The 26,024-nt window shown below is 57.5% G+C and overlaps 1 protein-coding gene across 2 annotated transcripts; it reads right to left on the bottom strand.

The window, feature by feature from the left end:
- Window positions 1–856: 856 nt before the first annotated feature.
- Window positions 857–25,751, bottom strand: LIMK1 (LIM domain kinase 1). Of its 2 annotated transcripts, none has more exons than XM_057530181.1 (16): window positions 25,512–25,751; window positions 23,688–23,784; window positions 17,054–17,192; window positions 16,626–16,735; window positions 14,869–15,075; window positions 10,330–10,435; window positions 10,080–10,246; window positions 8,793–8,976; window positions 7,857–7,943; window positions 7,401–7,532; window positions 6,044–6,127; window positions 5,637–5,702; window positions 5,102–5,258; window positions 2,677–2,732; window positions 2,307–2,464; window positions 857–2,229 (listed from the first exon to the last, which is right to left on the bottom strand). In XM_057530181.1, exons 1-16 carry the CDS (start codon window positions 25,564–25,566, stop codon window positions 2,067–2,069), a joined length of 1,968 nt encoding a protein of 655 aa, XP_057386164.1. In that variant the 5' UTR covers window positions 25,567–25,751; the 3' UTR covers window positions 857–2,066. The 2 variants fall into 2 exon arrangements, with proteins under 2 accessions (XP_057386164.1, XP_057386165.1); XM_057530182.1 differs by having other exon boundaries at window positions 6,044–6,103; window positions 25,512–25,748.
- Window positions 25,752–26,024: the final 273 nt, after the last annotated feature.

Genomic DNA, 26,024 nt, shown 5'->3' with positions numbered 1-26,024 from the left:
GATACTCACCCCTAGAGGATGCTGTAGGGACATTCAAGGAGCCCTACGGCGAGGCCCCTGACAGGGACTGAGGCTTCTCATCAACAGCCAGCATCAGTTTGCAGCCATGGGTGTGAGTCACATACAGAGGGCCCCTGGAAGTGGACCCTCTGGTCCCACTCAAGCCCTCAAATGTCTGTAGCCCCAGGCAGTATCCGACCACAAACTTAGGAGAGACCCCAGGCCCAAAACACCAATGCAACCCTAGGAGAGAACCCAGACCAAAACCACCCACCCAAGCTGCTCCCACATCCTTGACAGAGCGGTTGTGAGCCGTGAGTGATCACTGTTATTTCAAGCCACCAGATTTAAGGGGTGAAGTGTTACCCGACACCAGATAACTAAACTAACCTCCTCTTTCCTTAAATGCCCCAGCCAAGGGGTAGCAGCTGCTTCCTGCAGTTCATCAGAAATGGTTATCTCAGTATCCACTTTTCGCCCTTCCACTGTGTTTTCACCACCTGTATAAACAATTCCCTGGATTAAATGACCTATATTTGAAATAACTAGGGTGGTTTCTGTTTTCCTGATTGGACCCTTTACATTTTAGAAAAAAAGCAAGCATGAAATAAGAGCAATCCATTCCCTAGTCTCTCTCACTCTTCCCCAATCCTCCCCCCACCCCCAAACCCAGCTCTGGAAAAGTCCTCACTTGTCCCAGCTGGGCCACCACCTCCATTCCCGCCCTCTATGCCCTCCGTCCACACCTCCATTCCCACACCTCCATTCCTGTCTTCCCACACGGCTTCTAATCCAAAAAGATCCTCTCTCCTCCTGTTTCCTCAGGGCCCCCTGACACACGTCACAAAGCGGGATCTGGTGGGGAGTACAGAATTTATTTTATTATTCTGAGTCTGGGTTTTGTTCCTTAGACGTCGTGATTCCTGGATGGAGGTGACTGTGTCCCACCTCCCTGAGTCATAGTTCCATGGGCCTGTTTCAATTGCTTTCCAGGTTCAAAGTGCACTGAGAAGGCTTCACAGTCTTAATACTTCCTAGATGCTCAACTGAGGCAAAGTGACAAAATGGCCCCCCCACCCCCGCCCGCCAAAAAAATAAAACCCCAAGCCCCCAGCAGCTGCTGCTGCTGCAGCCGTATGAAAAAATAATACAAACTCTTCTTAAAAAATAGATTACACAGAAAGAACCCAGAGGACAGAGGGGCTTGGGGAGGGGCAGGGGCTGCTCTGGCCACTGGCAGGGAGCCTCGGGGAGAGGCCCGGGAGGGGTGCTGAGATGAACTTCAGGGGGCTGGGATGCCGGTGGACACGGCCTCGTCCACTCTGCCCAGCCTCCTTCTGCCGCTCCTCCCAGCAGCTCTGGCCCTGGGACCATGGCTCCCCTCTCCCTCCAGGGACCCTCCCTTCACCCTGAGGCCTGGTACCTGCTTCTCACTAAAGTGGCTTCAATAAAGAAACAAAAAGACCCAAAGCGAGGGAGGGCTGTTGCCCAGCCACGGGGATTTCCCCCCCCCCATAGGAGACGACCTCTCTCTGCTTTGGGGGTTTGGATAATTATCAATACCTGATGCTACCTAGACACCCCCTGGGGGGGTGATGGGCCCCAGACTCCCTGTTTGGCTCCTGGGAATACATGTGACGAGCCACGGTCTGAGGCTATCTGTCCTCTGGCCCAGCCTCGGAGGAGCTGCAGACGGGCAGAGTGTGCACAGGACAGCCGGGGCAGCGGGTGTGGGATAGGGTACCGGGTATGGGAGGGGGGACAGCTCACACGGGTCCTCCAGCTCATGCAAGGAGAAGCGTGAGGGGGCGGCCCCACCAAGACAGAGGTAAGGCAGGGCGAGGTGACGGTGTCTGTGCAGCCAGACCAGCTCTGGGGCCGGGGGCAGAGAAAGGGCAGGGGCCACGGCCCACAGGGTAGAAGGCAAGTTAGGGCCTGGCGCTGGGGAGGGGTCTGGGCGTCCGCTGCCCCGCTGAGGGTGCCACACCCGGCCACCGCATACAGAGGAATCTGCTGCAGGGTGGATTCTCCCGAGTCGGGGACAGGGGCAGCTGGGCGGGCCGGTCTCAGTCGGGGACCTCGGGGTGGGCAGGCAGTCCACTCTCGCCGCGCCGGTAGGTCTCCCAGAAGCCCCTGTCTAGCTGCTCCAGCTGTGAGCCCAGTGGCAGGTGGCCGGCCAAGTGCATGTGGAGGGTCTCCAGCCACTGCTCCAGCTTCACGAAAGAGGGCCTGGGGAGACAGGCGGGGGGACGGTGGGTTCGGGCTCTGCTGGGGACCACCCCACCCTAAGCCCCCACCCCACTCACCTCTTCTCGGGGTCCAGATCGCAGCAGCGCACAGTAATGGGGAAGAAGCTTGGGGGGCAGTTTGGGGGGCAGTAGCGGTCCAGGAAGCCTCGCACATTGAGGCCAAAATCCATGGTGCGCGGCAGGTAGTCTGGGTCAGCTTTCACCCGTCCGATGATCTGTCCAGCACGAAGCCCAGCCGTTACCCGGGGCCCCTGGGACTGGGCATCACCCAGGCGGGTTCGAGGGCAGGTCACACCGCTCCCTGGACCACCACACCCCCCGGGGATGCCAGTTGCTGTGGGCAGCCCCGTTCCCAGAGCCTCCCTGGCCTGGGGCCCCTGCAGACTTCAGCCTGCAGCCTGGCAGCGTGAGCCCACCCCGGACCTACCTCACACAGGACGATTCCAAAGGAAAACACATCCACCTTCTCATCGTAGCTGCGGCCTGGATGAAGAGACCACTGTCAGCAGGTGCACGGGGCCAGGGGTGCCAGCTGGTGAGGGTGCCGGGCCAGGGACCTGCCCACTGGGGGGATGCCCTGGCCAGCAGGTCAGGACAGGAGGCAGATGCTAGAAACCTCTGTAGGATCAGGCCTTAGGCTCTGACCCTATCCGAGCCCACCCAGTCTGAGCCAACCTGCTGGGGGGGCGTGGATGGGTAAAGGTGAAAGCCCTGGGCAAGGGGTTCCAGGCCCAGCTCGGTCACTAACCACCTGTGTGACTCCGGGCAGGTCATGGACCTTGTGGTGACCCCGAAAGATAACTGTGTCAGACCCCTGGAACCTGTGAATGTTATTGGAAAAAGGGTCTTTGAAGTTACGATTAAGTTAAAGATCCTGAGATGAGACAGTCCTGGATTATCCTGGAAGGCCCTAAATGCCATCACAATTGTCCTTATAAGAGAGACTGAAAAGGAAAAGACACAGAGGAGGAGGCAGTCACATGAAGACAGAGGCAGAGATTGGACCGATGTGTCCACAAGTCCAGGAACGCCAGGATCAGAACCTAGAAGCAGCAAGGAATGGATTCTCCCTTAAAATCCCCAGAGGGAGCACGGCTCTACTGGATTTCAGACTTCTGGCTTCCAGAACTACAAGAGAATAAGTGTCTGTTGTTAAGCCACCCAGTTTGTGGTAATTTGTTACAGCAGCCTCAGGGACCGATACAGACTCTCTGAGCCTCAGTTGCCTCAGCTGTAAAATGGAAACAATACCCTCTCTGTAACGATGTTAAAAATAATCAGGACAGCCACTCTCATTTATTGAATTCTGACTAGCTTACAAACCTTATCTAATTCTCACACTACTCCTTAAAGATAGGGACTATTAACCCCAATTTACAGGTTAAGTTATTGGGGGCTGGGTTATGTTAACTTTGGTCAGAGCTGGCGTTGAGATGACCCTGGCTCTGCGGCCCTGACCCTGTGTTTGCATGTCCCCTGCCTGTGGAGAGGCTCTATAAGCCCCAGTCTGGGCACACATGGGACCACTATGTAACCGGCCTGAAAAAAAAAGAAATGGAGTGGGAGAAAGGGGATCTGTGGGAGGCTGAATAATGGCCCCGGAGATGTCCCCATCCTAATTCCTGGACCCTGTGAACACGTTGCCTTATACGGGACTTTGCAGGTGTGACTCAGTTAGGGATCTCGAGATGAGATTATCTTGGATCATTCAGCTGAGCCCTATGGGATCACAAAGGTCTTTATGAAGGAGGGCGGAGGGTCAGGGTCAGGGTCAGGGTCAGGGAAGGAGATGTGACAATGGACACAGATGTCAGAGAGAAGAGACTACGTTGCTGGCCTGCTGGAGGAGGGACCAGGAGCCAGGGAATGAGGCAGCCTCTAGAAACTGGAAAAGGAAAGGAAACAGATCCTCTCCCCTTGAGCCTCCAGAAGGAATGCAGCCCTGCTGACACCAGACTTCAGCTCAGTGAGCCTGATACTGGACTCCTGACCTCCAGAACTACAGGATAATTTGTGGGTTTTTTAAAATAAATTTATTTACTTATTTATTTTATTTTTGGCTGCACTGGGTCTTTTTTTTTTTTTTTTTTTAAAGTCATGTTCCTTGCTTTTTAAAAAAAATTTATTTATTTATTTATTTTTGGCTGTGCTGGGTCTTCGTTTCTGTGCGAGGGCTTCCTCCAGCTGCGGCAAGTGGGGTCCACTCTTCATCGCGGTGCGCGGGCCTCTCACTGTCGCGGCCTCTCTTGTTGCGGAGCACAGGCTCCAGACACGCAGGCTCAGCAATTGTGGCTCACGGGCCTAGTTGCTCCGCGGCATGTGGGATCCTCCCAGACCAGGGCTCGAACCCGTGTCCCCTGCATTGGCAGGCAGACTCTCAACCACTGCGCCACCAGGGAAGCCCTGCACTGGGTCTTTGTTGCTGCGCGCAGGCTTTCTCTAGTTGCGGCGAGCGGGGGCTACTCTTCGTTACAGTGCGCGGGCTTCTCATTTACGGTGGCTTCTCTTGCTGCGGAGCATGGGCTCTATAGGCGCGTGGGGTTCCGTAGCTGTGGCTCACGGGCTCAGTAGTTGTGGCGCGCGGGCTTGGCTGCTCCGCGGCATGTGGGATCTTCCTGGACCAGGGCTCGAACCCATGTCCCCTGCATTGGCAGGCGGATTCCCAACCACTACGCCACCAGGGAAGCCCTAATTTGTGTTTTTTTAAGCCAAGTGTGTGATGGCTGGTTGCAGCAGCACAAGGAAACCAACGACAGGACTCAAAGAGGGGGAGGGCGGGACCTCCGCCTCCTGCAGCTCCGCCTGGGACCGCGGGGCCCTGGGGGATGTGCCAGGCGGGGCTGCCGACTCACCGTGGATCATCTCGGGCGCCATCCAGTAGGGGTTGCCCACCACCGTGTAACGCTTCTTCCGGTCTGGCTTCTCGAGGCTCCGCAGGCCCTCGGGCTGCGTCTTCTCGTCCACCATGAGCCGCGCCAGCCCGAAGTCGGCCACCACCACGTTCTTGTTCTGGGTGACCCGGAAGCAGAGCCACACTGAGACACGCCCCTGGCACCACCTGCCCACTCCCTCCTCGGCCTCCTGGGGACAGCCTGTGGTCCCTCCATCACTGCCCCTTAGACGCCGGGCTCCCTGGGCCCACTTGTCCCCCACTGAAGTACACCCCACCCCCAAAGCTTCTTTCAGGAAGCCTGCCCTGACCACCCCAGTCCACACACCCGGGCCCTCCTCTGGGCCCGCAGCCCCTGGCGCAGCCTGGTGTAGGCTGCGGCCACCCTGTGGGCCGCTCTCTGCGAAGGCCACGCTCACAGCAGACCCCCCGCCCCCGCACGTCTAGTGGGGTGGTGGGCGGGGCTCCCGCTGCCCCCTCCCGGCCCGGCCGCTCACCTCACGAACCAGGCAGTTGTGGGAGTTCAGGTCCCGGTGGATGATGTTCATGGAGTGGAGGTAGGCCTGAGGGTGGGGGGCACGGGGGTCAGGGGGCAGCCGTGCTGAGGGCCCCCAGCCCCGCCCTGGTCGCCCCAAGGCTCCCACCTTCCCCCTTCCCACTGGATCCCCTCTGTCCCCTCTCAAAGCTTCCTGTGGCTTCTATTTCTAAACTCCTTGTGAAGTTTAGGTGAGTGCTGGAGAACGTGTTTTGTTTTTCGTTTTTTGCCGACCAGGGATGAAACCCGCGCCCCCCGCAGTGGAAGCACGGAGTCTTAACCACTGGACCGCCAGGGAAGTCCCGAGAATGCTATTATAAGTGGGGCCGGATCACCCAGCCCACACGCCCCCCGGCAGAGCCTACTCACCATCCCCGAAGCGATGTCCTTGGCAAAGCTCACCCTCTGACTCCACGGGTACTGGCTGTCCTGGAGGTGGGGAGAATGACCAGGCTGAGCCAACGGGGCCACAGTTGCAGGACATTGGGTGAGAGAGAGACAGGAAGGGGCGAGTGTCCTGTAGGGTCCGGTGACGCACCCCCAACTCTCTTCTACACCCACAACTGTCCCTTCTTTTTTTTTTTTTTTGCCACGTGGCTTGTGGGATCTTAGTTCCCCAACCAGGGATTGAACCTGCGGCCCCGGCAGTGAGAGTGCTGAGTCCTAACCACTGGACTGCCAGGGAAGTCCCTCACAACTGTCCCCTCTAAGGGGTGTGGGTGAATAATTCAAAACAATTTTCTAACAGAACTGGTTCCAAACAGTGACGGGGTGGGAGATACTCTTCTATAGTTCCTGACCCACCTCCTCTGAGAACAAAAACTCTCTCTTCTACAAAATCCCAGTTTTTCGAGGTTTTAAAAAACCTGAACCTGCTTTCATGGACCAGCAGAGACGGGCCTGGCGAGGTCGCCTGCAGAGAGCTGCGGTGAGTCACTCTGGAGAGCAGGGCTCTGGGCTCAAATCATTTGGGGAAACACCCCATTCTCTCCCCCCATCTCCTTGGAGACCTCAAGTGGGAGAGCAAGGACATCAGAGCGTATTAAAGATTCAGGTGCAGCCAGGAAGCCTGCGCTGGTGCAGCCCAGCGTTTCTAAGTTGTACTGGACCACAGAATCCCTCTGAGAAGTTACACCTGTCCGGAGCCCGCAGGGACCACACTCTGGTGACAGCAGGTAATCCAACCTGAGGGACTGAGGACTCAGCGGCGAGGGAAGGGAACAGGGTCTCCGGGTCTGAGGGTGATGCTGGGGTGGGTGAACGTCGGATCCCTGGGCACCGTCAGCATCCCGGGAGAGCTGGAAGCTCCCCTCCAAACGCTTCTTTTTTAGAGGAGGATCGGTAATTTCATCCAAGCTCCTACAGCAAGTTCTGAATTTTATACATCATGGCAAAAAGTGACTTGGTTTTGCTTAGAAGCAAAACAAAGACCCTCTGGGAGAGGTAACCTATGGCAGGTGCGCGGGGTTAACCTGACAGCCTGTGCGTCCCCTCAGCGAAGCTGCCACCCTTCTCTGGGCCCCAGCTTCCCCCCCACCTTAGATGGAGTCAGTTGCTCCCTTATTCGATTCAGAATCAGGGTCTGGAGGGCCTTTGAGACCAGAAGCCGATCCCCAGTGAAGAGCCTGGGAGGAGACTGGGACCCACAGGGGAGCCGCTGGGCCCAGGGTCCTAGGGCAGGAGCGGCTGGGACGGGTCTCAGGCGGGGGCTCTGCCCGGCACTCACCATGCCCTTGATGAGGCCCCGGAGCGTGCCACCCTTGATGTACTCGGTGATGAAATTGAGCCTCTTGTCCTTGTAGAGCACCCCGATGAACTTGAGCACGTTGGGGTGCTCCAGGCATCGCATGACCTTCACCTGGTGGGGTGCAAACAGGCTGGGCCCATGTCTCCTTCTCCCCGTTTCCCACCAGAGGCCACCACGGACAGTTCCAAAGATGGAGAAGCCTTCAAGCCCCCGGGGTCACACCTGCCGGCTGCCGTGCTCTTTGCTTGGGCTGCTCCCACCCCCAGGGACGTCCTTGCCCCTCTCGCCCTCCTGGCAGATAGTTTCTCTTCTTCCAACGTGGGCTTGAGCGTCACATCCTCCCGGAGCTCTTTGCCACCCACCGCCTCTCAATGGCGAAGGGTGGGGCAGGTCCTAGGAGTCTGGTGCAGAGGGCGCAGCAGGCCCCTCACCCACCTCCTTGAGGAACGTCCGCTGCGTCTCCTCATCGAAGCGGATCAGCTCCTTCATCACCATCACCTCGCCTGTCTCCCGGTGTGTCACCTGCGTGGGGACGCCCAGGGGTTGAGACTCAGCACAGGCACATGCTCTGCTCTAGGCCCGCCCTGTAGGAGGCCCATCCCCACCCCAGGCAGATGGACAGACGGCTTCAAGCTCTTTGCAGACTTTTCATGGGATGCTCCCAGCCCCCGAGGGGGTGGGACTTAAGTCCTTTACAGGTGAGGAAACTGAGGCTCAAGAAGGTTTCCTACCAGGGCCCACGGTCACCCAGGTGGCAGGAAGGGGGGTGGCCAGGGCTTGGGTCCAGGACCGCCTGACCCAGAGGCCAGCTCTCTTTCCTCTGCTCTGCTGGGCTGTCTCCTGGAAGTCAGATGGTAGCTCTACCAGAGATTCTGACCAGGGACAGGGGCTGGGGCCTGTCTGCACACGTGGGCAACCTGGCTGGTGCCTTCTGTATTACTCTGAACCTTCCAGTCTGGTCACAGCCAGGTGACATCAGAACCAGGGAAGGGCTCGTGTCTTGCTGGGGGAGAGTGTGAAGGGGGTGAGCAGCCCAGAGGCCAGGACGGGGCTGGCACTGGGCTCAGTAAGGGGGCCTGGGGGAGGGAGCCTTCAGGGTCAGTCCGGGCTGCCCTCCCATCCCCCACCCCGAGGAGCCACTTTCCGACAACCTCCTCTACGCGGTCTCTCTATAATAAGTCCCCTCCCCCTAACTAGCTCAGGGAGGCCCTGGTGGAGGAGAGCTCTGGCCAGCGAGTCTGGAAGCCAGATACCCTTCCACTGGGGCTTCCTGGGGACACTGGTGGGAGGAGGGTGGAGGACCAACGGGTCACACACAGACTGCCCCCCTGCTCCACCCACAGCCCCATCCCTGCCTGGCGTGCCCTGTACCTTGATGGCCTGGCCGAAGCAGCCCTTTCCCAGCACCTCCCCGTGGATGAGGTCCGAAGGCCGGAAGATGCGGTGCGGCCGGCAGACCACACGGAGGGACTCGGAGCGACCCAGGTCCTTGTGCTGGGAGGCCGGGGAGCCCAGCGAGCCGGCGCCCGGGGACCTGTCGATGCTGCAGCTCCTCCTGGGGGGACACACCCAGTGCCCGCTGCCACCAGGTGGGCACCTGGACGAGGCCCCCTTGGGGGGAGGGCAGGTCTTGGCCCTGCCCCCTTCCCCCTGCCTGCCATGCCCCATCGATGCCAGTCTACGTACAGTCACCTGTACAGCCAGAAAGGGCAGCAAAGGACAGCTCTCCTGGGGCAGTCATAAGGCTCTTGCCCCATCCTGATGCCAGCACCCAGTGCCTGCCCTGTCTGGCTTGGACTTCCTGTTAAGGTAGGAATGTTTGCCCTTGGCCTTCTCTGCCTGGTGACCCTGGATCAGATGCTTTGTCTCCCAGCATTTGAGTCCCAGGCCTTGAAGTGCAGAGGCAGACTACCTGCCCAGGATGCCCACAGGTGGCCTTGCAGGGTGGCCTGAGCTCCAGACAAATGTAGGGGAGGAGGAAACACATGCCTTCAATATCACTGTTTCTTAGCGTAAAGGCTGTCATCCCAGGTGTCCCCCTCAAAGCCTTGACCAGGAGTCCTGAGCAGACCCCCGCAGTGAGTGGCACGAGGACCAGGCTGCCTCTGCGCTTCTTCCTGGGGCAGCCCCCCCACCTCCCTTTAAGAGGGTACAGGGCACTTGGCCCCTCTGGCCTGGACACCACAACAGTCCCCCAGCTGTCTCTGGTCCTGGGGACCTCCCTGCAAAGGGGACCAGAGTGGTCTCTGTGAAACACATCACTGTGCTGCAACACCCTTCGGTGGCGCCCCGGGATGGGCAAAGCCCACAGACCCCGGCCACGAGCTTCTGCCTCAGAGCTCACCACTCCCCAACACATCCGATGCCCCAGCATCCTGAGCTGCTGGCCAGCTGCTCCTCGAAGCCAGGGCGCTGGTCCACCCTGGAAGCGCTCTGTCATCCCCAGCTGGGGGTGCTGCTTTCCCCGTTTGCCCCTTCTCATTCTCCTTCCTCTTTCTAGCCCCTTGCACCCCTTGCCGGCCTCCTTCTTTTTGCAGGGCTGACTCCCCCATCAGACTGTGACCTACCGGAGGGTAGGGACCAGGTCCCATCCCCCCTGAGGCCCAGCGTCAGTGAAAGTACCAAGATACAGTACATCAAGGTGCAGGGCTGACTTACAGGACAGGCTTCTGCCGGCCGGAGCTGCCCGCCTCCCCGCTGGGAGTGTGAACCGGGGAGACCAGGGGGCTGGACTCAGGCCCCAGCCCGTGGCTCAGTGTGTCATGGGGGTCATGCTCAAGAGTCAGCTGGAGCAGGCGGCTGGTTTCCTGGATCAGCAGATCAATCTGGGGAGAGCAGGAGTGTGGACAGGTGAGTCTCCCAGCTCTCAGGGGAGCAGCACCCCCAACCGCAGACCCAGGACCCATACCTCGTCCAAGGGCACATTCCGGATGGGCGTGCCATTGATTTCCAGGATCCGGTCTCCAACGTGGATGGAATTCTTCACATCCGGGCTCATGCAGCCCGGGTCCACTCTGTGGGCACAGAGCGGTGGTCAGACCCCTGCTCACCCCGCTAGGAAACCAAGGCCAAGGGGATCAGATCAGGAGCGTGGGGGCAAACCATTCTATCTTGTGTGATCGGCAGGTGGCAACTGGCGGGAACACCGAATTCTGGTTTGGTGGGAAGAGTTCTATACTAATTACAATGCTTGCCGTGGGTGTGAAACTGGAGAAAAGTGGCATGCCCCCCAGGTATTTGCCCCCCTGTACTAGATGCTCGGGGGCTCCTGTTCAACAGAGCGTTGTCCCTGCCATGGAGGACAGACCTCTCCTTCTACCTGGCTAGTATGTGTGGGGCAGACAAGTGTCAAAGAGTCCTAAGAGGGTCTGGACCCACTGCTTCCTACCTGACCCCCAAACTTGCCCTGCAAGATGAAGCTAAGGCTCCCACTCCTCTGGGATCGGCGGGAAGGAGCGAGCAGCCTGGGCTGAGCCACAGCTGCAGGGTGGAGATGGGGCTGGTGCCCTGGATCACTTGGCCATAAACTAACCCACAGAATGGCCAACTTGCCAAATTTACTTGCTTCTTTTAACTCCTTGGTGTTAACTATCTGATTGTCATTTTGTCTTCATGAAATCTTTTCAAAGAATGGTCACTTTGTCTCTGCCCTGAGATAGGGAAGGGCTGGGGGAGGGTGGGCAGGACAGAAAGGAGACTGAGAGCTTTAAGAAAAACAGATTGCTAGCAATTTTTCAATTATCGAAAGTATATTCTCACATGGGGGAGAAGTGCTTCCTTACACAGGGAAGTCAGGTAATAAATACAGCAGGAAGAACACAGTTAGAAAATCACCATTTTGTAGCCATCACAGAATTATCTGTGGATGCTAGAGTCAGTGAAAGGCTGTTGGGAACAGGATATTTACAGACTCATATCTCACAGATGACTCAAACTGGTTACATTGCAAAGGGGAAAAAAAATCCTTTACAGCAGAGACAGTGGACTGCACTTTAACCAAATAATCGAAGTTGACATCCCCAATAAAGGGAGCACTTCACTGACATCCTGTGTCTACCAGTAAGATGCACAGAGAAGGACACAGCATCAGTTACCTGGTTAAAATGCATGACTTAAACCTAAGGAAGAGGAAACCTCCGTCAAACCCAAATGGAGGGGCATGCTCCTTAACTGACTTGCACTCTTCACAAATGTCAAGGTCATAAAGGACAATGAAAAATTGAGGAACTGGCACAGATTAAAAGAGATTGAAGAGACATGAGGATTCAATGCAATGTGTGATCCTGGATTGGATCTTGGATCAAGGGGGCAACTGCCATAAAGGACAGTGTTGAGACAACTGGCAAAATTTGAATGTGGATTGTATACTGAATAAAAGTATCAATGTTAAATTTCCTAAATATCATAATTACACTATAAGATACAATGGATAATTATGTAAGGGAATGCCCTTGTTTTTAGGAGAAGGTCTGAAGTATGTGGGGGGAGGATGGGCCAATGGTGACTACAACCTCCACTCAAATGATTTAGTAAAAAATAGCAATATGTACATGTACGTGTGTGTATATACAAATAAGTATATATATTTGTATATATACACAGAGGGAGAGACACACATACCTCAAGTGTGGCAGAAAATTAAAATTGGTGAACTTAGGTAAAAGGTGTATAGGTATTCAATATACTTATTATTTTAGTAATTTTTCTGTAAATTTGAAATTTTCAGGATTAAAAAAGTTAAAAAATAGTGAACATATTTTCATGGATAAAGACTTCTTATGGATATAGCCTTAAAAAATATATTCCTTAGGGAATTCCCTGGTGGTCCAGTGGTTAGGACTTGGTGCTTTCACTGCTGTGGCCCAGGTTCGATCCCTGGTCGGGGAACTAAGATGCCACAAGCTGCACGGCGTGGCCAGAGGGGGGAAAAGAAGCAGGAAAGAATGCTTACCCAGTGAGGGAGGCAGGGAGGAGGTGTCATGGACCCTCTACTCCTAAAATTCTGCCCGGTTGTCAGGGACCAGGTGGTCTGGGAGTTTCCCCATCTCTCTCACCAATCTGTCTGCTCACTTGTGTATGGAAGGCAGCTGCTGGCCTGGCTGATGCTCAAGATGGGGGTGGAGATGCAGAGTCAAGCCCAGCCTCCTCCTCCTCCCCCAGTACCATCTTCACTTCTCACCAGTGCTTAGGCATGGGGCCTGGTACCCAGCAGGTAAGTGAGAAACATTCACTGAATCCAAAGAAAGCTGGCACGTGGCTCCCACACCCAGACATGGGGAACGTTTAAAACTATTTCTCAAGGGTCCATGAAAGCCCAGGAGAAATCTTAGAAGGCTCCAAGGTATCTGACTTCCTCGTTGTTCAGACACAGACCCCAAAGCCCCGAGAGGACAAGGGAACTGCTCAATGTCTCACAGCATGTTATCAACTGCGTCAGCCCCTTAACCTTCATTTCTTCTTACATCTCGGACCTTTTCTACAACCTTTAGAATTTTCTTTAGGGATGATCTGCTAGTATCAAATCCCATTTTGTCTGCCTTAACATATCTTTATTTCACCTTCATACTTGAAGGATATTTTCATCAAGTATAGAATTCTAGGTTTATGGTTCTTTTTTGCTGAGTGCATTGAATATATCATTTCACTATTTCTGGCTTTCATTGTTTCTGTTGAGAAATCAGCTGTCAGCCTGTTCTTTTTTTGAAGGAAATTTTTTTTTTTTAATAAATTTATTTATTTATTTTTGGCTGCGTTGGGTCTTCGTTGCTGCTGCACGCAGGCTTTCTCTCTATTGCGGCAAGTCGGGGCTACTCTTCGTTGCAGTGCGCAGGCTTCTCATTGCAGGGGCTTCTCTTGTTGTGGAGCATGCGCTCTAGGCACAAGAGCTTCAGTAGTTGTGGCACACAGGCTCAGTAGTTGTGGCTCGCGGGCTCTAGAGCACAGGCTCAGTAGTTGTGGCACACAGGTTTAGTTGCTCCTCGGCATGTGGGATCTTCCCAGACCGGGGCGAGAACCCATGTCCCCTACATTGGCAGGTGGATTCTTAACCACTGAGCCACCAGGGAAGTCCTCCCTATGGCTACTTTTAAAGTCTTTTCTTTTGTCTTTGGTGTAGTAGTTTCACCAGGTGGGGTAATCCATGGGTGAATTTCTTTTTAGTTTTCCTGTTTGGGATTTACTGGGTTTGAGTCTGTGGGTTGGTATCTTTTATCAGCTCTGGGAAGTTCTCAGCCATCGTATCTTCCAATACTGCCTCTCTCTCATTCTCTCTTCTCCTGTGATTCTAGATGGATGATTAGATCTGCTCACTCTGTCCTCCGTACGTCTTAACCTCTCTTTCCCTATTTTCACCTTGTTGTGTTTCTGCTTCTCCCTTCAGCTGTTTAAGACCCTCCTCTACTGCTAAACCCATCTTTCACTTTTAGGGGTTCTATTTAGTTCTTTTCCAAATTCATTTGCTCTTTACTCACTTTTTCCAAGGATCTCTTATTTATTAAAACATATGGAGCATAATGATTTTATATTGTTTCTGATAATCCCACTATCTGCAGGTTTTGTAGGTCTGCTTCTGCCACCTGTTGTTTCTGCTGGTTCTTGCTCACAGTGCCTTGTTCTCTGTGATTTTTGACCGAACGGCTCACCTTCCTTGGGAGGCTTATCTCGAGAAATTCTGTGAAGCCTGGAGGTGGGTTCCTCCAGAAAGTATCTGCATCTGATTCTGTCAGGGCCTAGGGACATTACCCCTAGTGGAGAAGTACTTTAAACTTTTACAATTTTGCCTGGAGGTTTTCTGAACCACCCAGGCATGTGAACTTGGTTGGCAAACCCAAGTATATGAATTCTCAGAGGAGATTCCCTCTCCCCTTCCATTTAGGTTCAAATCAGTTTATTTTCTAGTTCTGCGAGTTGGTTGCCAGGGGCGGCGGGGAGGGGGGGCTGGTGGAAGGTATGGTTTATTTCTTGTTCTTCCTCACCCTGACAGCCCTTTGGGGGTTGCAGCTTTATGGGGTGGGGAGGCATTCTCTTATTAGACTCACTTTCCTTGAGCAAGTCAGGGCTTTGAGAGGCTCAGCCATGAGAAGACTCGAAAACTGAAGCTTAATTCACCCAATTTAGATTTGCCCTTAAGGCATGGCTGCCTTCCGTGCTCTGCTGACACCCCTGGGCTCCTTCCTTCACTGATTCCTGACCTGGTTACTTCTCTTTCTTGTTGGGTCATGCAGAGATTAAAGAAAACATTTAAAATATTTTATCTAACATTTGTTCTAGTTTTTTGGAGGAATGATTGGACCAGGCATCTGGTATACCAGGTTGTCAGAGCTGGGTTCCATCTGGGCCCATGTGCTCACCCATTCTCAGGGCCCCCCTGCCCCAGAGTCGGCCACCCACCTAGAGCATCCGTGCCCACAGCTGCACCAGCTGCAGGCTCGGCAGGCCAGCCACTCACCCCTGGACGCGGACGGTGTGGGAGTGCTCTGTGCTGCAGCCTGGCAGGCCGTGAGGGGGGTCGATGGAGACCGAGAGGCCACGTTTGCCATGAGCTGAGGCTGGGATGGATACGAGGGTGACTGTGTGGGGCAGGTGGGAGCTGGGGGAATCAGGCAGGATCTGCTCAATGACGGGGGTCACCACAGTCTGGTAGTAGCAGTGTCCGCTGCAAGAGCCACAGGCGGTGGGGACCCAAAGAGCGGGAAGAAAAGCGCGTCAGGACGGTCACCAGCATCACCCCCACCCCGACCCCTCAGCCCCGGGCTCTCTTCTCCTCCCACCCTCCCCTTACTGCTCCCCAAGGGAAAAGGAGGATCTTGGCTGCCTGATGGGCTGGGAGCAGGAACTGGGCATGCTCAGCCCAGCCTTGCCCCTCTCCGGGGCTCATTCTGGGTTGTCTATGCTCCGTCAGCTGGCCAAGATGAGGCCTGGGGATAAATCCAGTTCAGCAGGAAGTCATTAAGAGTCCATTTGGGATCCTCAAAAGTCATGCTGCCCTCAAATCCAGCTTTATCAGTGTTGCCATAATAAAGAATTTGTCTGGTCTTTGTCCCTGGCTCCTGGGAAAGAGGCTCTAAATCCTTGGAACAGGAGTATCTTCCTTTTTCTTGAGCCCTTCAAGCCACACTTGAGCTAATGTTAATGAGATGACTCAGGCGGCGGGGAGGGTGGTGCTGGTCACCAGAAAGACTGACCACGTGATGAGAGGGCCGAGGCTCTGACCCAGCCTGACCTCGAGGAGACTGAGTTCAATCCCGTGCCCAGTGATTCAATCAATTATGCTACATAATGAAACCCCAATAAAAACTCTGGTGATGCCAGGGAGGAGGGGTCACACGTCTTGATTCCACGGGTGGAATGCACGGAAGCTGTGCATTCGAGACCCTCCCGGACCTCGCCCTTTGTGTCTCTTCATCTGGCTGGTCCTGATTTGCAGCCTTTAGTAAAAAACTATAATTGTGAGTATAGTGCTCTCTTGAGCTCTGAGTCATTGAGCGAAGTATCAAAGCTGAGAGAGTTGTGGGAATCTCTGACTTTGCAGCCAATCGGTCAGAAATGCGAGCGGCCTGGGAACCCCCAAACTTGTGGCTGGTGTCTGAAGTCAGGGCGGTCTTGCTGGGGACAGGTCCTGAGCTCACAGGGTTGGTGCTAACTCTGAGGGTTGGTGCCAGAACTGCACAGCAGTGATGTCAGTAAGAAGCTGATGTCTGTGGGACTTCCCTGGTGATCCAGTGGTTGAGAATAAGCCTTCCAAGGCAGGGGATGTGGGTTCGATCCCTGGTCGGGGAACTAAGATCCCACATGCCGCAGGGCAACTAAGCCCGCGTGCACTGCAACTACTGAGCCTGCACGCCACAACTAGAGAGCCCATGCACCACAACTAGAGAGAAGCCCGCGCGCCACAACAAAAGATCCCGCGTGCCGCAACTAAGACCTGACGCAGCCAAAATATTAGATAAATATTAAAAAAAAAAAAAAGAAGAAGAGAAAAGAAAGCTGATGTCTGAGGCTTTCTCCATCTGATTGCTGTGTCTTATTTCCCAATGGTTTCTACACTGTCACTATGACCGCCCCCCACATGGAAAGGGGAAGGGCCCCGGCGTGGGACACGTGTGACACGGGTGGGCACGCCAGGCGCAGGGAGGGGCGGGGCACACGCCAGGCGCAGGGAGGGGCGGGGCACATGCCAGGCGCAGGGAGGGGCGGGGCACTCACCAGTACAGCTTGGAGTGCTCCACCAGAGTGTAGGTGTCTCCGTCACCGATGAAGGTCCCACATGTGAGGCAGATGAAGCATTCGGGGTGGTATTTCAGCTCCCCGGCCACCTGGAAGGGGAGTTGGGGGGGCGAGGACAAGCCACCTCAGCAGCCCCTTCAGCCCCTATAGCTCCTCCCCTCGGCCTCCTCGCAGAAGGGCAGCCCCAAACCAACTTCGGGGCAGACAGAGTTGCCTCCGTAATAGGGGGCTGAGGGATACAGACAGAGAAACAGGCTCAGGAGGCACAGAGGAATCAGAGAACTAGTGAAAAGAAGAACAAGAGAGATGATGGGAGAGAGATCTGGAGCAGGGAAACCTGTGAAAACACACACACACACGTACACACACACACAGGTGAGGTGTGTGAGTGGGGGAGGGGTGCTTACCATGACCAGCCCCTTGGTGATGTGCTCTGAGCACCCGTGGCAAGACTCGCCATAGCGGGCCCAGTAGTCCTTCTTGCAGAAGAGCTGCCCATCCTTCTCGTAGTACTGGTGTGAAAGGGAGGCACTGCATTCGCAACACCTGGGTGGAAGGGGAGCTGGGGCTCAGAGGGGCCCACCCCTCCCGCACACCTGGGCCCTTCCAGTCTACAGGCAGCACCAGAGAAAGGTGTGCCCTCTGGACGGAAGCAGCCTGTGCTGGGGCACAGGGCTTGGCAAGTGGAGCCGGGAATGGATTCAGCGCCCACCCCCACCCCCTCTGCTGTGGTCCCTCAGCCAGGAGCCTTGGTACTATGTGCAGCCTGAACAACCACCCTCAGCAGTTCTGCACCCAGGGTGTCTGGCCCACTTGCTAGACCTGGGCTGAGAGGTGCTCTTCATCTGAGCCCCCTGTCCCTTGTCGTGCAAGGAAGATGGCCAGCGAGGGCAGGCAAGTTACTCTCAGTCACCCACCAGTCAGGCCCAGGGAGGGCTGGAACCTGGGAGCCCAGGACTCAGGTTGGGGGGGGGGCGGGGCTGGAACAAACTGTGAGCCCCACTCTTCCAGTCTAGTCTGCTTCCTCCCCCTCCCCCTCCCCCCACTCCCAGCAAAGTGGAGGCAGCTCTGGCCACTGATGTAGATGGTGGTGACCTTTCGGCGCTGTGAAGACCTACTAAGTGCTGGCACCTTCCCATTTTCTTGCTTAATAAATTTACTAATCCTCACAGGCCACCATGAGACAGGCATGGCTATCCTCATTTTAGAGATGAGGCAGACGAACTTTGGAGGGTCCTCCCTGCCCAAGGTCACAGAGATGGGCACCATAGGCCCCATGAAGATACACCCAGTTCCACCAAGATACAAGGCAGGAGTTCAGCTCAGTATAGATCAGTCAGTCAGTTAAGAGAGGGGATCTCCCGGTTTCCTAGGCTCCAGCCAGCCCCACGGGTGCTGCCAGTCACAAGAACGGGGTTCAGCATAGGTAGCAGGAAGGCCTGGCTGGTGGGGCCCCTGAAGGGCAGATGGGGAGAAATGATGTACAGGCTTCTTTCTAGGTGCCACCCCCCAGGCCAGGAGCTAGACCTACATGCCTGCCGTCTTTCCCCTCAAGCGTCCTGGTCGGGTGGGGACCAGCAGCTCAGCTAAGCCAGGGTAATAAGCAAATGCAAAAATGTGGGACCCCCAGTGACCGACATCCCCCTCCGCCCCGGGCACGAGCCCCACTGAGTTCTGCAGAGCCTGACCCAGGGTCCTGGCATGCATAGGTATGTCTGGGCTGGAGTACACACTGCGCAGAGAACGGCTAGGGGACCCGTCCAGCTCTGTTGCTGTTTGGGTGCTCCGGGTGATGTACCAAGGTCACATAGGGATAGGAAGGCCCAGGCCCAGAGCTCATGGCTCAGTAGGGGAACAAACCAGGAGACAGGAGGGCAGGAAAGACTGGGGCTGGGTCAGAGAGCACTGTGCTCCAGGCAGCCGGGAAAGCCTCCGCTGCTCTACCGTAGCTTGCACAGGGCAGCACTCACTCACTGCACTCACTGACTGCTCCTGAACTAGGGAACTGGGGAGGGGGAGGGGGGAGGAGGAGGGGGAGGAGGGAGGAGGAGGAGGGAGCGCACAGCAGCAAGAGTGCTGCTGGGACACTGTCCCTTTAAGAGGATCCAGCCAGTTCCCCATTGTCTGGTAGCCTGAGGGGAGGGGCTGGGGACCACAGCTTGGGGCTTTGGGCAGGGGGCGGGCAGAGGAACACAAAATGCCTGGGTTTTGAAGCCAGGAAGGCGGGGTCTGATGAGCTCTCTCAATGGGGTGGAGACTGGGGAGGGAAAGCCTCTGGAGGCAGCGCTGGGATGCGGGAGGCTGCAGCGGAAGCAGCGGCTGGACGGGAGCCATGACGTCATCTGTTGCCCCCGCAGCCCTTCCTGCCCCCACAATCGCTGCGACTGCAGTGGGTGGGCATCTTACCGCGGGGCGGGCGACAAGGAAAGGAAGGCACCGAGCCAGGAGGGCGGACACCCGGGGACGGGGAGGTCCCCAGCGCAGCCCCCAGGGGGCTCTAACCTAGCAGGAAGGGGCGCAGGAGAGCAGGCTCCGCAAAGAGGCGGGGCGCAGGCAGCGCATGGTGACCTTGGGGAGATTCCCCACTCCCTGTGCGGATCGGTGATTCACTTCGCCCTTCCGCTGACCAGAGCCACCAGACACGAAGCGCGTCACAGGAGTGTCACCGCAGGAGTCTCCCCCACAGCCCCAGGCTGCAGGAAGCGGCCCCCTTCCCCACCTCTGTGGGCGGGTCAGTCGGGGCTCTGGAGCGGCCGCCTTCCTCCAGGGGAGAGAATGCTCTTCTGCCTGCAAACTCCTAGTCCTTCCCTCGCACAAACATTCATCACTGTAGCAGCCCTGGAAGACCCCACGCTGCTTCACTCAAGCTCTGTGAGTGCAGTCAGCTCCCTGATAACCACTTCCCTGAAGCCTGCTCAAATGCGCCCATGGCCCCCCACGCAGCCTGCACCCCCAGCCTCTGCCATTAACCTGCCGGCTCCCTGAGGTCCCAGGCCAGGCACCTACAAACGCTGGTCCCCGAAGAGAACAGAAGTGCTTCCTGCCAGACTGGCTCACTCTGTGCACTCAACCAGGAGCAGTTCCCACCCCCAGCGTCCTCAGAACTGCTCCAGGGTGCCCTGGCTCAGCCTCCATCTCAGATAGGGGATCTAGCCCAGGCTCACATAGTGGTTTGGTGGCTGGCGCCTGGAGCCTCAGTGGACCTTTGCCGATGGAAGGCACGCAGGAGCCCCTGACCCTGTGCATCCCCTCACCCCTCAGGCCCGCATCTGGCCAGGAGCCAGAGGAGGCAGGTGGGGCAGGACATGCCTGGCTCTTGGGGTGCCCCCCAATGCCCCTGCCCCTACAAAGGGTGTCAAGAGAGTAATACCAGGTACAGTGTAACCCTCTCCCAGAGCAGGCGAAGGCAGAGCCAGGCTTGGGCAGGAGAGGAGGGCACTGTGGGGCTGGAGGGGGGCATGAATAGGCCGGGCTGGGAAGCAGTGGCAACCCCTACAGCGACAGGTCCTTCCCTCCCAGGGGTGCCCTCTACCCAGAGCCACATCCCTGGACACCAAGGGTGAAAAAGAGCAGCTGGGGGACCAGCCTCAAGGGAGACCTGTACCAGAAGGGCCAGGAGCCTCAGCGGTGGCCTGCTTCCCCTCGACAGGCGGCCAACAGTGAGCAAGGAGTTTCAGTTCTCCTGCCCCACTGCCCGGTCTCAGGTGGGTCTGTCCCACCGTGGCCTCCAGCCCCAGCCCTCACACCAGGGGCCCTGCCCGAGGCCTGGGACAGGTGGGGAGGGGGCTTTCCACTTACTTAGCCCGTCGGAGGAAGCGGCATCTTCTCAGGTTCGAGGCCAGCATCCTTTGCTGCTACCTATCGCAGGGGGGCCCCAGAGGCCTACGGGGAGTGCAGGGGTGGGCCGGACAGGCTGCTTCCCCATCCTACTCCAGGCACTCAGGATTGGAGGCTGCAGAGGGAGGGGCCAGCGTGGCCACACGGCAGGGGAGGAGGATGCAGTGATGTGGGTGCAAGAGGACTTGGTCTTAGCTCACAACAGGAAGCAGCTGAAGGGCCTACTGCCTGGGCTCTGGTGCGGGCGGAGAAGCTTGGCCGGCACCGTGTCCTCAGCCCTGCACACCCGAGAAAGGCACCCTCCGTGCCCCCCGGCCTCTGCTGTGACAAAGGCACTGGAGACTCTCTGGGGACAGGGAGCAGCTGCTTCTTCTGGTGCTGCCCCCGAGGGAACAGAGCTTGACTTCCACGGACAGTCCATCCTCCTTGCCTGAAAGTCCCCCAAAGAGGGGGGCGTCCCAGCCCAGGCTCCGGCCCCCAGTGCCAGCTGTGCACTCAGCCCTCCTCATCCAGGGTCAGCCCAACCAGCCTCCAGGGAGATGTTACCCGAGTTACGGCAGCCCCAGGGCTCCTGCGCTGCAGGCTTCTGGGAAGGGACCTCCCAGAGGCAGCAGCTGGGCAAAGGGAAGCCTGGACCCTCCTGGGCCTGGCCACGACCTTCCAGGAGGCTGGAACAGAGAAAGGGGCTGGCTCTGCCATGACAATGACACCTAGTGCTAATGCCAGAGGCATTCTGTGGGCCCACAGCAACTCTCCCGCTGCAAGGCTCTCGGAGCCCAGGGGCTGGTAGCAGCCCCGCTTCACGGCACTGAGATGCTTCCAGGGGCCCAGCAAGCAGCGACTCCTCTCTGAGCTGCTTTCCTGACTGTCATGGGAGTGAGGACACTGTTGGCCTCAACCAGATTTGGGGGCTGTTGGGAGAACCACACGCCGCAGGGCCAGAAACACTGTGTAAGTCGTGGAACCAGGTGGAAGCCATGGCTCTTACTGCCTGTGGGCCCTCCCTCACTGTGGGAGCCTTCCCTGTGTCCCCACCGCACCAGGGCCAAACCCAACGTGCCCCCCCCACTGCCCCCTCCTGGGGCCTCAGCCCTCTGCTGGTTAACAGGGCAGGGACCCCTCCAAAGCTAGGCTCCACGCATCCTGCCCCACTGCTGCCCTTCTGTGGCTTCTGTGGCTGCACGCCTGGCCCTCCCCCATGTCTCCCAAGGCTCTACCTCCCTCCCCACCCCATGCACCGGGGCCCCCAGAGTTCTTCCCTGGATTTCTCTCGGCCTCTTCTCAAATCCCATCCCCCAGCACTGAGTGGGCTGTTCTCTCTGGCCGTCCCACCTCTGACCGGTCTCAGATCACCTCGGCCAGCTCTCGCGAGGGCACTGCCACCCTGGCTAGCCTACTGCACCTCCACCTCAACAAGGACAGGGCACAACTCCTCACCAACCTGGCCCCCAGCTCCACCAGAGCCAACAGACCACTGGCCTCCTCTGCACCCGGGGTGAAAAACCAGACCGCTGTAGATTCTGCCCCTGCCACTCACCAGCCCCCAGCTCCACCCCACAGCCCCTGACTGCTTCAGCTCTGCAGTGACTTGGAGTGAGACAGACATAGGTTCGAGTCCCAGCTCCGGCTGTTGCAACTTTGAGCAAGTTACTTGATTTCTCCGAGCCTCCATTTCTTACGTGGAAATCGAGCAAATAATGGCACCTACGGTTATGGTGAAGGTTTAATGAAATGACATTACAAGAGTCACCAATGAATAGTGGCTAATATGACTAATCCTTGTCAAATATCGTCCCTTCTAGATCTGAAACTCTCTCCACTCTTAATCAGTGTCCTATGTCAGGTCTTATGAGCACAGAGCCCCAAACTATTGACAGTCCCTTCCCTGCCATGTTACCACCATCTGCCCACTGGGATGGCATTTTTCAGTAGCACTTCTGCCCACATCCCTCCCCTGCTTTCTGACACTCTCTGCTGGCTCCCTACTGCCCTCAGAAGCTCCTTATCTTGGCACTCAGGGCCCTTCACTGAATCGATCCTAACTTTGCCTCCTCATCATGTCCCTCGACTCACTCTGTTCCAACCAGATGAGCTGATCCCGGGCCTTCAACTTTTGCCTTCAACAGTTTGCACTGTCCCACCTCCCTGTCTCTGCCTGTTCAGAGGCCCTTTCCTCCCTGAAGGCCTCCTTCTGAACACCTGATTGGGAACCCCAGGACACGGAGCCCGCCTCTCCTCTGGGATCCCCAGCCAGTGTGGGTGTTGTGTGTTCATTTCGCTCACTGGCTGTGTATCTTTGGTCAAGAGAATTAACCTCTGTGTTCCAATTCATGGAGACAACACACATCCAACTATAAAAAGTCCTTAAAACAGTGCCTGGCCCTTCCTAAATTGTAGAAAATGTTAGACATTATTTTTATAAAAGAAAAAAAAATCCTTGTCGGAGCCTCCCACTGCCTAAATTAAACCCCTTCGGCCGGTGGTTGATGCCCTGACCCCAGCTGGGCCTCGCCACTTTACCTTCCCTCCTTTTTGGTGCTTTCCTGCCTGAACTCTGTCGTTCACTGACTGGGCCAGGCCCCGTCACCATTCTACCCTTTGCACCCGCTGGGCCCTCTGTCTAGAATTGCTTCCTACCACACTTCTCCATGTGGGAAATCTCACATCCCCAGCTCTGGCCCTACAGAGCTATCTAAGGCTACCCCCTGCCCCTGCTTCTCAGGATGGTGCTCCTGGATTGCTGGGCCACCTCTGGGTCCCCATGTGCTCCATCACAGCTCTGATCCTACTCTCCTACACTTGGGAGTTGGTGTCCGGAGGGAAGGGACTGGTCTTATGGATATGCATCTTCCAAACTAGCCCGGGGCCCAAAGGAGGCCCAGCTCCTCCCAAGGCCTCTCTCTGGAGCACCAGCACCCAGCAGGAAGGGGCGCACTGCCCTCCACTCCTCCCCCACCAAGGTGCCAACAGGCCTTGGTATTACGAGCATAAACGCAAGTCTCGCCTTTTCTCTCCTTTTCTGTCTAGAATGACAAAAAAGAAAGGCCTCCAGGGATCTTCTAGTCCAAATGTTTCATTTTACAGATGGGGAAACTGAAGCCAAGGACTTGCTGGAAGTCACAACCAGAGGTGGCACCAGGAGGAATCGCCACGTCTCTGGCAGGCCTTGGTTAGGGCATCCGAGCTCAGGCCAGCCTGCCCTACCTGAAGCAGTCTGAGTGCCAGTCAGCATTCAGGGCCTGGAGGTACTGGCCATCATAGATCCTCTGGCCGCAGCTTGCACACACGGGCAACTCGCTTCCTGCAGGGGTGAGAAGGGTGTTAGGAACCATTCTCAGGAGATGCAGTCTGCTGCAGGCCTGGCCTGGCCTGGCCTGCCCTGCCCCAACTCCACATGCACCTCCACAAATCCTCCCGTACACACGCAGCGCCCAGGCTGAGCAGTCACTGTACAGAGCAGGAGAGAGAATGCAGGGCTGAGAGTCTTGCTGAGACCACAGCTGAACTACCAAGCTCCTCTGGGCCTCAGTTTCTCTCTCTGTAAACTGAGGAGGAGGAGCAGATGTCCGCCAACCCCCAGCAATGGCATCCTTCAACTAAGGGTCTGGCACGGTAAATGCGGAGAAAGAAAGCAGCACGATTTAGAAATAAGGCAGTGGCTGACATTCTTGTCACAGCCCCCCGTCCTCTCCTGCCTGCCCAGTCCCTTCAAAGGGCAGGGACTGGACAGGGCTAGGTTGGTGCGTCCTGTACTGAAGCCCCCTGGAAGGCTTGGCTATGCCGTGGCCTAACAAGGGGCCAGGGCCGTAGGGCTGGGCTCCCAGACACCTGCTCCAGGGAGGCCTGACACCTCTTCAAGCCGGCCACTAGGCATGCTTAGTCATCCTTGGGGCCTGACACCCTTGGAGCTGGGTGGGCCCTGGAAGATCTCCCAGCCTGCACCTTCCCATTGTACAGATGGGGAGACTGAGCCCTGGAGAAGGTAAGGCTTGCTGGGTCACCAGCCAGGCTCCAAGGCCACAGTCTGCCCCTCCATGAGGACCCAGGGACCTAGGAGCTACCGTAAGGTGGGCCCCTGCTCCAAGTGGGCCTTCAAGGACCTGGGGGAGGGTTGGCAGCAGCCCCAGGGGAGCGCAGGGCTGGAGAAGCTGGCATAATAGGACTTTTGTTGAACCTGGTGGACCTATGAGATGGCTCAGATGAGGAAACCCAGGAAAGGAGATCCCAGGGAGGGAATCTTGGTGTCTTCATAACCCTAACTGTCCTGCAAACCCAAGCCTTGTGCCCCAGTAGGGGGAAGGGGCAGAAGAGGAGGCTAGGATGAGAGTCATCTTCCCAGCCAAGACTGATGGCAAGCACTGGGTTTGGTGCAGGGAGAGGGGGTGGGGGCCCCAGCATACATCCAAAGGTTCCCCAGAGGCGCATCTCTGCTCTGTCCATCCTGCCCCCAGGCTCCCAACCACCAGCACCACGGGCCAACTATGCGGCCCTCAACTGTACAAAAGGGGAAACTGAGGCCCAGCAGGCAGCACCTGGCTCAAGGTCACGGAGCCGGCCAAACGCTGGGCTGCGAGTCAGGGCTGAGGCTTTCCCAGCGACTCTTTCTTCCAAGGCCAGTTAGAGACGGGATAAGGGGTGGCCTAGGGCGAGCCCCGGGTGGACACAGCACGCGGATGGAGGCCAGGGCTGGGCGGGCTGTGCCTGGGATTCCTCCCGGGTGGTCGTCTGTCGGGGGATGGGAGAAGGAGGGGATGAAAGGGAGGAGGGGCCCTCCGACTGCGGGAGGGCAGCCCACCGGGGCCGAGGAGGGGGAAACAGGGTGGGAGCTTTTCAGGGAGGGGCCTGCGGGCTTCGGAAGGACGAGCTCATCCCGGAGGACACAGGGGCGCGGCCTCGCGGCAGACCCAGCCTCCGCGGCGGCCAGGCCCGGCCCCCACCCGTGCCCCCCGCTTCCCCGTCTCCCCGAGCGCGGCGCCCCCGCCCGCCCGGCCCCTGGGTCGGCGCCCCGCCGGCCCGCACCCAGCGCACCTTCCTCTCCCATACGTTCTTCCCTCCAGGTGCAACAAAGTAGCGTCAACCTCATGCACTCGGCGGGGGGCGGGGCCCGGCGGGGCTGGGGCTGGGGGCGGCCCGGGCCCCGCACGCTCGCCCGCAGTCGCCGCCGCCGCCGCCGGCCCGGGAGGCGGGGGCGGAGAGCGCGGGCCGGGCCGGGATGGGCTCGGGGCTCGGGGCTCGCGGCGGCACCGCCGCCGCCTCTCAGACACCGGCTCCGGCACCGGCTCCGCGCCGCGGCGGCCTGGGGAGCAAACAGAGGGGCGGGCCGGGGCGGGGCCTCGGAGCTGCGGCACGGGGGCGGGGCGGGGCGCGGGCGAGCGGCCGAACTGCCCTGCGCGGCCCCGCCCCGCGCCCTCGGCGGCGCCCCGCCCCGCTCAGCTCCTCCTTTCATTCATTCTTCCTGGAGTGACAACACTCTGCTCCGCGCCACTTGGCCAAGGCGCATAAACCCAAAGCTGCGGCTTAGGTGGAATGCGTGCTCTGATG

Source organism: Balaenoptera acutorostrata, chromosome 15 (assembly GCF_949987535.1).
Source record: "Balaenoptera acutorostrata chromosome 15, mBalAcu1.1, whole genome shotgun sequence".
NCBI lineage: Eukaryota > Metazoa > Chordata > Mammalia > Artiodactyla > Balaenopteridae > Balaenoptera > Balaenoptera acutorostrata.
The sequence above is the reverse complement of the archived record's forward strand: the minus strand, read 5'-3'. Positions and strand labels throughout refer to the sequence as shown.

Bases quoted from the DNA above. Each gene is read 5' to 3' on its own strand.
- LIMK1 (XM_057530181.1), bottom strand. From the start codon at position 25,566: ATGAGGTTGACGCTACTTTGTTGCACCTGGAGGGAAGAACGTATGGGA. The intron at 6,128-7,400 runs GTGAGTGCCGGG...CCGTTGGCTCAG, and splicing joins GGGGCCTCATCAAGGGCATG to CCTGGTCATTCTCCCCACCT. The intron at 2,465-2,676 runs GTAGGTCCGGGG...CGTGCTGGACAG, and splicing joins TTGGAATCGTCCTGTGTGAG to ATCATCGGACGGGTGAAAGC.